General features: G+C 34.9%; 1 protein-coding gene across 4 annotated transcripts in view; it reads left to right on the forward strand.

Moving 5' to 3' along the window:
- MYO9A (myosin IXA) overlaps positions 1-12,318 on the forward strand; it is a 283,835-nt gene that overhangs the window by 221,186 nt on the left and 50,331 nt on the right. For all 4 annotated transcript variants that reach the window (XM_059371925.1, XM_059371927.1, XM_059371928.1 and 1 more), the window contains one exon: positions 2,130-2,191. In XM_059371925.1, the coding sequence (XP_059227908.1) occupies positions 2,130-2,191 (62 nt within the window). The remainder of the gene's footprint in view (positions 1-2,129; positions 2,192-12,318) is intronic.

Raw genomic sequence — 12,318 nt, forward strand, 5'->3', positions numbered from 1 at the left:
TTTTTTTAATTTTTTTATTTTTTATAAACATATATTTTTATCCCCAGGGGTACAGGTCTGTGAATCACCAGGTTTTTTTAACCACTTGACATTTTTATTTTCTAAGTTTGCTCGTATCTTTTTTAACATAAAGGAGTAATTACACTTCCTGATTCTTTAGCCTCCTCTCACTATACTCTTTCACCTACTCTCCGTAGCCAAATCAGATATTTTGGTGGTATTTGCAGCTTACTTTATCAGAAATATCCTTCTCCCAGATATTAGTTTGACTATTTAGTTAATCTATGTCTCCTCTCAAATGTTACCTCTTAGTGAACTCTTCCCTTACTCTCCTATCTAAAATGCCATTTGGTCCCCTAATTCTCTGTCCCCTTACTCAACTTAATAGTCTTCATAGCACTATCACTACCCAAAACTATATTAAGTATTTGTTTATTTTCTTGTTGTCAGTCTGTCCACTAGAATGTATACTCTGTAAGATCAGGAAACTTAATAATTGTTTCTTCTCTATCACCAGTGCCTAGAACAGTTTTGGTATTTTAACTTTTGGTAAGTTTTTACTGGGTAGATGAGTGGATGAATTGATGAAAAAATTATTAAATTATAACCAAAAGGATACTTTTTTTTATTGCAATCTTTTCATTAGAATGTATAAGTCCTAGAATGTTAGTTGAGACCTTTTTTTAGGTCACTTTGTTCCAGCTTACCTCTGTAAGACCTTTAGTTTCTACTGTGCCATACTTCTACTCTGGTGCTTTCAGTAATTCTGTGAGGTTTTCCTTACTAGTGGGCCAGAATTGAATGAATAAAGTATTAGGAAGGGCTTGCCCAGTAGGACAAGGATGAATGTCATGTTTGCCATAGTGAAATCACCACTATTGCTAGATATGTTCACTTGTTCTATCATTCAACAATGGTTTCTTTTTTGTTTTATTACCAGTAGTTTAACAAATTATAGTGAGAGCAAAATAGGAAGTAGTTTGCCATTAACTTGACTGTTCAATGTTAGTTTGAATCTTGTAGGTTTGGCATAACTTTCTCTGTGTTTTGAAACTGAAGATATAAAAAATCTGTTTTTTTATGACTTGGGCGGGCTTAGTTTGATTTCGTAATAGGATTAACTAACTTTCTTTGTGATTATACTGGTGATTTCATCAGCAGAATGATAAGGCCCTTCCTCTCAGCCTTGAAAACCCCACGAATTATACTTTAGAAGCTCAAGAAGGATATTAAGGTGTTGATATCCAGAAGCTAGAGCTGGTATAGCAAAATGACTAAGTTCAAATATATTTCAGTATTCTCCTCTCACTGCTTCTTCCCACCTATCAACTGCCTCGCCACCATGTTCTCTGCTGCTCCAAGAAATAATTTCTCTTCTGAACATTTTCTTTATTTTGTCTTCCTAGTCAAAACGGATATTGTTTATGTTCTGGTTTCTTAGAGCTCTTCTATTTTAATGTGCTGTGTACCTTGTTTTCATTTCAGTAAGGGTCTTTGGCAGTAATGCCTTTCTTACCCATTGGAATGATTCTTAATAGGTATTTCTTGCACATTAACAGATTGTAGAACAGGCACATAAGGGGAGCATAAAGACTAATTTGTAAGTCAAGCCAGAAAGAAAGTATTCTGTAGGAATATAGTGGGAGCAGGGGGAGGAGCAGGCAGTCTTGAAAGATTCATAATTTTTTTTAAAGATTTTTTATTTATTAATTTGACAGAGAAAAATCACAAGTAGATGGAGAGGCAGGCAGAGAGAGAGAGATAGGGAAGCAGGCTCCCTGCTGAGCAGAGAGCCCAACGCGGGACTCGATCCCAGGACCCTGAGATCATGACCTGAGCTGAAGGCAGCGGCTTAACCCACTGAGCCACCCAGGCGCCCCAGTCTTGAAAGATTCAAATTTTGTTCATAGACAGTAGTTAGAAATTTTAGGCATGTTTTTCAACTTCATTTTTCTAAATAAAATGGGTTAAGTCCTTTTTTATTCTAATGTCCTACCAAGTATGTATATATTACAGTAGTATCAGATGTTAAAAAAAATTTATGTCGAAAATAAAGTTGTAAACTTTCTAAGTTCTTGTCTTTTATGTACAGACTTCCTAAAGTGCTGCATTCTTACCATGTTTTTCAGTATGTAAATATGCTTGCCATAAGAAATGCTGTCTGAAAACCACAGCCAAGTGCTCTAAAAAGGTAAGAAATTATCACTTGTTAGTAATAAATAAGAGATCTGTTGATCTTTTTTGCCTCGTGAAAGAAATCAAGTCCTCATTGATGGTTTTGTAGAGTAGTGATTTTCAAATTTTTTGCCCACAAATCACAGAAATAGTTTATGTCATGATCTAGCATGTTTGTATAATTTGTATATTAATCAATTTGTATAATTGAGTTGATTTTTCTGCAACTATATTTACCTTTACTACTTGGGAGAGCTACTAAACTGGTTTCACTGCTGACAGTTTATTAAAACACTGTTTTTAAAGATTTCCTACTTCATTAAATACTCATAAGTCCTCCTAGGAATTGTTTTGAAAGTGGTAGGCTGTAACTAAAGAGTTTAACATGAATAGCAAAATCCACCAGCCCATTGGTGTTTTTACATATTTCTACTTGGATACACAGACAGAGATCTAAAAGATACTAAACATGTACTCTAATACTTTATGTTCAAGGAAGCAATGATTTTTGAAAGATTTCAGGCTTATATTGATATATAATCATTTTTTTTACTTATTAGTCATATACTGACAGTTGTGACAATGTTATCCAAATCTGAACTACAATATAAATGTGTGCATGTTGTTTATAGTCCATGTACAGAATTTGCATCTGTTCCAAATTAGTAGACAAATTATGACAAGGGGGGGGTATAGCTCAGTGGTAGAGCATTTGACTGCAAATTATAACAAGGTACATCGAGAAATTTTATTCAAGGCTTAAAATACAATGAAGGTGGGACATTTGCTTCCAGCTAAGTTGGGATAGCTTTGGGAGACTAATATCTATGCTGAGAACATCTGAAGAAAATGTTGCTGCTTATCAGAGAGATGCCCAGGCACATTGGGCTCTTGGGGTATAGATCTGGGAGAGAAGATAATTGCAGAGTGGTGAATCTATGTCTGTGAAATGTTTTTTTGTCCTAGTGGGACTTTGTCAATATTTGCTGTAGGACAAGAAACCAAGGTTCTGGGTAGAGAGCCACATTCAAGAATTAAAGAAGTCAGCAAAACTTTCAGGAATCTCATAGAGCTATGGAGACAAAAGTTGGAGTTTGGGATTGCCAGGATTTGAGGGATCATGACCCAGACATAATCCTGAAATTTAGAGGGCATTCTCTCAAGACATTTTCTGAATTCTTAAGCTGCATGGGGTAGAATGCTTAAGAAGCTAAATAGGAAAAAAAGATTAGGTTTTTCTGTAGCTTAACATTACCAAGGAAAGAAAAATTGGAGTTGTAATGATCACAGGGACCCTAATGAATACCCTACACTCTCAATGAGACCTCTTAAGATCTATACTCTAGGAAAGCGGATGAATCATTGATAGGCAGGACTTTATAAAACCTGAAAACTAGCTTTGAAGCAGTCCATGATTAGATTAAAACAATTCATTCCTTAATTTGGCTATCAGGAGAGGATTAGGTGAATCCTCTCCTAAGAGAGAAAACATCATCCGAAGTTTTATAATTTGTTTATATATAATTTCAGATATTAAGAAATGAGACTGAGTCGGGGCGCCTGGGTGGCTCAGTGGGTTGGGGCCTCTGCTTTCGGCTCAGGTCATGGTCTCAGGGTCCTGGGATCGAGCCCCGCATGGGGCTCTCTGCTCAGCGGGGAGCCTGCTTCCTCCTCTCTCTCTCTCTGCCTGCCTCTCTGCCTACTTGTGATCTGTCTGTCAAATAAATAAATAAAATCTTTAAAAAAAAAAAAAAAAAAAAAGAAATGAGACTGAGAAAAGAACAAATAGACAATATCAATAGACTCACAGATGACCCAGTTGCTGAATTACCAGACATGTACTTAAAATATTTTTAACTAATATGTTGAAATAATAGATAAAAAGAAAATGTCTTTTTTATCAGAAAATGGAAAATACACATTTAAAACTGAGGCAAATGGAGATTTAGAAATGAAAAATGCAGTTGGAATTATAAGTTCAAAAAATGGGCTTAACAGCATATTGGTCATAGGAGAAGAGAAGATTGGTGAACTGAAAGAGAGAAGTTAGTAGAAATATCCAGCACAGAGAGCAAAAAAAAGAATGGGGAAATACAGAAATAAACATGACATACAGGAAAGGACAGGTTCTTAAATGTGTGTGATAGAAGTTTAAGAAGAAAGGAAAGACAAGGAGGGAAAGGCAGCATTTTAAGAGATAAGGGCCAACACATCAAGTCACAGGTTCATGAACCATTTTTAACTTAAAATGGGCTATATACAAAAGCCACACCAGATGCACAATGCTCCAAGTGAAAGAAAAAGAAACTTCTTAAAAATAGTCAAAGGGGGGAAGAAACAGTGCTAAAGGAGCAGTGACAAAGACTGACAACTGACTTCTTGGCAGAAGTGATGGAAGCCAAAAGATAGTGGCCTGGTATATTTTAAGTGTTTTAAGAAAATAAAGCTCAGAATTTTGTACCCAGTGACAATAGCCTTCAAAAGTGAAAATGAATTGAAGACATTTCCAAACAGAGAAGCAAAATTTGTCACCAGCTGACCTGCACTAAAAGCCATACTAAAGGAAGTACTCCAGGCAGAAGGGGCATTATCTTAGACGGAAACAGAATGGACATTGGGGAGGGTATGTGATTTGGTGAGTGCTGTGAAGTGTGTAAACCTGGTGATTCACAGACCTGTACCCCTGGGGATAAAAAGATATGTTTATAAAAAATAAAAAATTAAAAAAAAAAAAAAAGAAATGTAGAAAAGAGTGAAGAGAAATGCAAAGAGTAAATAATATTTGTAAGTTTAAATGAATATTTACTAAAAACATAATGTCTTGTGGCACTTAAAATTTAGAGTTGACCCTTGAACAACAGAGGTTTGAACTGCATGGATTTTTTTTTTATAAAAACAGTTCTATAAATGTATTTTCCTTTTGATTTTCTTAATAACATTTTCTTTTCTTTTTTTTAAGTTGTTATTTATTTATTTGACCGAGAGAGAGAGAGGTCACAAGTAGGCAGAGAGGCAGGCAGAGAGAGTGGGAGGAAGCAGGCTCCTGACATGGGGCTTGATCCCAGGACCCTGAGGTCATTACCTGAGCCGAAGGCAGAGGCTTAACCCATTGAGCCACCCAGGCACCCTTAATAACATATTCTTTAGCTTTCTTCATTGTGAGAATACAGCATATAATGCATGTAACATTGAAAAATGTGTTAATTGACTGTTTATAAGTAAGGTTTCCAGTCAGCAATATGCTATTAGTAATTAAGTTTTTGAGGACTCAGAAGTTGCACACAGATTTTGACTTCACAGGGAACTGGTGCCCTTAATTCCCACATTGTTTAAGGGCAAACTGTGTATAAAATTAAAATACCTGACAACAACAACACAAGAAGTAGTTGGGTAAATGGAGTTAAACTACTCCAAGGTCCCTGGGTTATCTGGGAAGTGGTTAAGGTGTTAAAAATATATTCAATTTAAATATGTTACAGATATTTGTTGTAGTAACCACTAATAGAATAAGAAATTAAATATATATCTTAAAAGCTAATAAAGATGGGAGAGTGGAAAAATTAAAAAATACTTGATTAATGTAAACAAAGACAAGATATGAGAAAACAAATGAATTAGGTCAGTAAAGAAAATGCATAGATTGGTAGGTATAAGTCCAAATATATTGGTGATTACTCTAAATGTTATTAGGCAGGATACTTCTAATTAAAAGAGGTAGGTTAAAACCGACTGAAAATTCTCAAATGATATGCTGTTTACAAGCAACATACTTAAATATAAAGACACAGAAAGGTTAAAAGTAAAAGGATAGATATAGCATGCAAAGACTAACCAGTAGGAAGGTAGTATAGCTGTACTCAGATTAAGGTGTATTTTAGGGCAAGAAACATTACTTAAGATGAAGGTGTTTCATAGTGTTAAAGTGGGGAACCCATCAGGGTGATATGAAAATTCTAATTTTAGAAAAGTCTTAACATTATTGCTTCAGTACCTGATGGCAAAAATTTAGTAAGGATGTAAATGATACAAAAAACAAGATGAAAAAACTTGAACTAGTTGATGTGTATTGAACCCTACATCATACAACTGCCTGAATACGGTCTTTTCAAGTGCACATGGAACATTTGAGAAAATTGATCATATGTTGGTCAAAAAGCAAGAGTTGAAAATATTGAGAGTACAGTTTTTGACCAGAATGAAATTAAGCTCTAAATTAACATAAAGATAACTAGACAATCCTCAAGTATTTGGATATTTAAGCTTGGCTCTAGGGTAACCAGGAAAATGGAGCCCTCACATTTAAAGAGTCAGAATAACAAATGGTCCTGCCGAGATACAGCATAGTTTTTTGAAAAATGCCTGGAGTATATGGGAAGGAGATTTATTTCCTAATCTCAGAATACATGCTGGAGATGCAAGGATCTCCGCCTTAAGTATGTATCTGTTATATATAAGGGAAGTCCCTTAAGGTTAACAGCTGATTTTTCAGTAGAAACTTTGAAGGCCAGAATGGAATGGCATAATATATTGAAAATGCTGAAAGAAAAACCTGCAAGCAAGAATACTCTATCCAGCAGAGCTATGAATCAGAAGGAGAGATAAAGAATTCCCCAAACAAAAGTTAAAGGAATTTATCACCACTACGCTAGCCCTACAAGAAATGTTAAAGGGGACTCTGAGTGGAAAGGAAAGACCAACCATAAGTAGGAGTAGTAAGAAAAATAAGAAGCATAAAAGCAGTAAAAATAAGTGTACCTATAAAAATCAGCCAAGGGACTAACAAAAGATATAAAATGTAATACCATTTACCTAAAACATGGGGAGTGGTGAGGAGTAAAGAATGAGGTCAAGTTTCAGTGACCACCAACTTAATATAGACTGCTGAGTGCATAAGATGTTATATATAAACCTAATAGTAACCACAAATTACAAACTGGTAACAGATATATAAAAAGTAAAGAAAAAGAAATACAAGTATATCACTAAAAAAAAGCAAACCATGAGAGGAGAGCAAGAGAAGAAAGGAACAGAAAAGAACTATAAAAGCTACCATGAAACAATTAATAAGATGACAGTAAATACATTACCTGTCAGTATTTACTTAGAATGAAAGTGGACTAAATGCTCCAATCAAAAAACATGGCGTGTTAGAATGATTAAAACAACAACAACAACAAAGTCCCATGTGTATGCTCCCTACAATAGACTCATTTCCAACTTAAAGACACTTGCAGATTGAAAGTGGAAGGATAGAACAGCATTTACCATGCAAATCGAAGTGAAAAGAAAGCGAGGGAAGCAATACTTATATTGGACAAAAAAGACTTTAAAACAGACTGTTAGGGGCATCTGGCTGACTCAGTTGGAGAAGCATGCAACTCCTACTAATCTCAGGTCATGAGTTCAAACCCCATGTTGGGTGTAGAGATTACTAAAAAACTTAATTAAAACTTTAAAAAAAAATTTAAAAAAAGACTGTTAAGAGACAAGAAGACTATATAATCATAAAGGGAACAATCCAACAAGAAGATGTAATAATTGCAAATATTTATGCACCCAACATGGGAGCACCCACAATATATAAAGCACCTAGTAACAAACATAATCAATAGTAATACAATAATAGTAAGGGACTTTAATGCCCCATTACATTAATGGATAGATCATACACACAGGAAATCAACAAGAAAACAGTGACTTTGAATGGCACATTGGACCAGATGGATGTAAAAGATATATTCAGAATAGTCTATCCCTAAAACAGCAAAAATACATATTCCTTTCAAGTGCACATGGAACATTCTACAGAATAGATCACATATTAGACCACAAAATAAGTCTCAACAAATTCACAAAGATTGAAGTCCTACTGTGTATCTTTTCTGACCACAATAATATGGAACTAGCAATCAACAAGAAAAAAATCTGGAAAGAACACAAATACATGGAGGTTAAATAACCTGTTACTAGATGATGAATGGATCAACCAAGAAATCAAAGAGAAGTTTAAAAAATACATGGAGATAAATGAAAATGAAAAACCAAACAGTCCAAAATCTCTAGGATGCAGCAAAATCTGTTCTGAGAAGGAAGTTTAGAACAATATAGGCCTACTTCAAGAAGCAGGAAACATGTCAGATACACAACCTACCCTTATACCTAAAAGAACTAAAAAATAACAAACAAAACCCAAAACTAGTAGAAAGAAAGATTAGAGCAAAAATAAATGAATAGAAACTAAAAACAAACAAACAAACAAAAACACCAATAGAATAGATCAATGAAGCCAGGAGCTGGAACCTTGAAAAGATCAACAAAATTGATAAACCTTTAACCAGACTCATAAAACTTAAAAAAGGACTCAAAATTGGAAATAAAAGCAGAAATAACCACTGACAGCATAGAAATATAAAAGATTATAAGAGAACATTGTGAAAAATTGTATGGCAACAAATTGGGCAACCTAGAGAAATGAATATATTCCTAGAAATATATAACCTCCCAAAACTGAATCAGGAAGAAATAGAAAATTTGAACAGACCAATTGTTAGCAATGAAATTGAATCAGTAATCAAAAACAAAAAAAAAAGAAGTCCAGGACCAGACAGCCTCAGAGGTGAAATATACTAAACATCTAAAGAATAATTAATACCTATTCTTCTTAAACTATTCTAAACAACAAGCAGGAAAACTTTCACATTCTTTCTGTGAGGCCAGCATTACCCTGATATCAAAACCAGGTAAAGATAGTACAGAAAAAGAGAACTATAGGCGAATATCTCTGGTATATATAGATGCAAACATCCTCAACAAAATATTAACAAGGTGAATTCAACAATGCATTTAAAAAGTCACTCACCATGATCAAGTTGAACTTATTCCTGGGATACAGGGGTGGTTCAATATTTGCAAGTCAATTTGATATATCACATCTGTAAGAGAAAGTATAAAAACCATATGATCATTGCAATAGATGGAGAAAAAATTTGACAATCATGATAAAAACCTTCAATAAAGTAGGTTTAGAGGGTACATACCTCAATGTAATAAAGGCCATATATGAAAAACCCACATTTAACCTATACTCAATGGGGAAAAACTGAGAGCTTTTTCTCTAAGGTCAGGAACAAGAGAAGAATGTCCACATTCACCACTTCTGTCCGACATGATATTGGAAGTCGTTGTCACAGCAATCAGACAAAAACAAAAATGAAGGGCATTTTTCCAAACAATACATGCAGATGGCCATAAGACATAGGAAAAGATGCTCAGCATCACTCACCATTAGGGAAATGGAAATCAAAAGCACATGAGATATCACCTCATTCCCATCAGAAATGCTAAAACTGAAAAAAAAAAAACACAAGAAATAACAAGTGTTGCCAAGGATATGGATAAGAAGGACCCTTGTTCCAGTGCTGGTGGGAATGCAAAGTGGTGCAGCCACCTTGGAAAACAGTGTAGTGTTTCCTCAAAAAGCTAAAAATAAAATTATCACATGATCCTGTAATTCCCCTACTTTGTATTCCCAATGAATATGAAAACATTAATTCAAAAAGATATATGCACCCCTGTGTTTATTGCCGTATTATTTACGATAACCAAATTATGGAAGCTACCCAAGTTCCCATTGATAGATGAACAGATAAAGAAGATGTGGTATATATACACAATGGACTATTACTCAGCCATAAAAAATGAAATCTTGCCATTTGCAACAACAGTGGATGGGTCTAGAAGGTATAATCCTAACTCTGAAGTAAGAAAAAGACAAGTACCATATGATGTAGAATTTCAGAAAACAAGGAAAGAAAAAGTTAGACAAACCAAAAAACAGACTCTTAAATATACGGAACAAACTGATGGCTACCAGAGGGGAGCTTGGTTGAGGTATGGTGAGATAGGTGAAGAGGTTTAAGTGTATACTTACCATGATAAGCACTAAGTAATGTATAGAATTGTTGAATCACTATACTGTACACCTTAAAGTAATGTAGTGGTGTATGTTAACTATACTATAATTAAGATTAATAAGAAAAATTTTCTCCCTCAAAAATGAAGTGATAATAATTCACATTGAACAAATAAGAAATATTAAAGAGGAAAAACACTAGATAAAATTCAAAATTCACTCATTCAAACAAACCAACAAAAAATAATCTACCACAGAGTGGGAGAATGCATTTGCAATTCATACATCCATCTTGGATTTACAGTATCTAAAAAGCACCTAAAAATCAATAAAAAAAGGTAGTTAGCTGTGTAGAAAAATGAGCACATGGCTTAAGCAAGCACTTGACAAAAGACCAATAAACATGAAAAGGTTTTAATCATCAGAGAAATATAAATTGAAACTATAGTGAGATATATACCCACTTAAATGGCTAAAATGAAAAACGTCCTAACAAGGTTGTAGAGCAGGTTGGACTTGAATACATTACTGACAAGAGTATAAGTTGGCATAAGTAATCTTGAAGTTACTTGGCAGTCCTTATCAAATCTGAACACAAGGATTTCTGATGACTCAGGAGTACCACTCCCAGATATGTACCCAACAAATATACATAGATGTTTGTGCCAAAAGACAAAAGAGCATTCATATCAATACCAACCTATCCCCAAACTAGAAAAAAACTAAATGTCCATCAGCAATAGAATGTATAAGTAAATTATGGCATTAAAAAAATTATGGTATATGGTTGACTCTTGAACGACATGCCCCACACAGTGGAAAATCTGTCTATAACTTTTGACTCCCCCAAAACTTAACTACTTATATAGCCTACTGTTGTTGATTAACACGTATTTTGTAAGTTATATATATTATATACTGTATTCTCACCATAAAGTAAGTTAGAGCAAAGAAAATGTTAAGAGAGGGGTGCCTGGGTGGCTCAGTGGGTTAAGCCTCTGCCTTCAGCTCAGGTCATGATCTCAGGGTCCTGGGATCGAGCCCCACATCGCGCTCTCTGCTCCGCAAGCAAGGAGCCTGCTTCTCTGTCTCTCTCTGCCTGCCTCTCTGCCTACTGATCTCTCTCTGTCAAATAAATAAACAAAATCTTAAAAAAAAAAAAAAAAAGAAAGAAAGAAAATGTTAAGAGAATTATAAGGAAAGAAAATACATTTGCAAGGCTGTATTTATTTATTTTTAAAGCCTATATTTATTTACTTGAGAGGGAGGGAGTTCAAGTAGGATGGGGAAGAGCAGAAGGAGAGGGACAATCAGACTCCCGCTGAGCAGGGAGCCTGACGTGGGGCTCCATCCCAGTACCCTGAGATCATGACCAGCAAAAGGCAGAAGCATAACCAGTTTAAGGTACCCAATGTGCCCCATACTGTATTTATTGAAAAAAATCTACATATAATTGGTCATGTATGGTTCAACACTTGTTCAAGGGTCAACGATTTGTATAATGGAATACTATATGAGCTTTAACTATTTTTACTCACAGACATGATGTTGAAGCCAGAAACTAAAGAGCACATACCGTATTATTTTATTTATATAAAGTTCAAGAATGGATGAAGGTAACTCGTGGTATACATATTATATGATACCATTAATATAATGTTCAAAAGTAGGTAAAACTAATTTCTATTGATAGGAGTATATATGCTGGTTATTTGTGAAAATACATAGTGGCTGGGATGGTTTTGAGAATTTCATACTGCTGGTTGTATTCTGTTTCCTGACTTGGGTCCTGATAACAAGTGTGCATCAACTTTGTCAAAGTCTATCAAGCTGTACACTTACCGTTTGTATACCTTTATGTATGTATGTCCTACTTCAATGAATTTTTTTTTAATTTTTTTTAAAGATTTTATTTATTTATCTGACAGAGAGAAACCACAAGTACACTGAGAGGCAGGCAGAGAGAGAGAGAAGGAAGCAGGCTCCCTGCTCAGCAGGGAGCCCGATGCGGAACTCGATCCCAGGACCCTGAGATCATGACCCGAGCCGAAGGCAGCGGCTTAACCCACTGAGCCACACAGGCGCCCCAATGAATTTTTATTTAAAATATGTAAGGTAGTTTAGAGGGAAAATAACTTTAAAAACAGATGTTGGGTTTTTTTTTTTAAAGATTTATTTATTTATTTAACAGAAAAAGAGAGAGCACAAGAAGGCAGAGCAGCAGGCAGAAG

Source organism: Mustela nigripes, chromosome 13 (genome assembly GCF_022355385.1).
Source record: "Mustela nigripes isolate SB6536 chromosome 13, MUSNIG.SB6536, whole genome shotgun sequence".
Classification (NCBI taxonomy): domain Eukaryota; kingdom Metazoa; phylum Chordata; class Mammalia; order Carnivora; family Mustelidae; genus Mustela; species Mustela nigripes.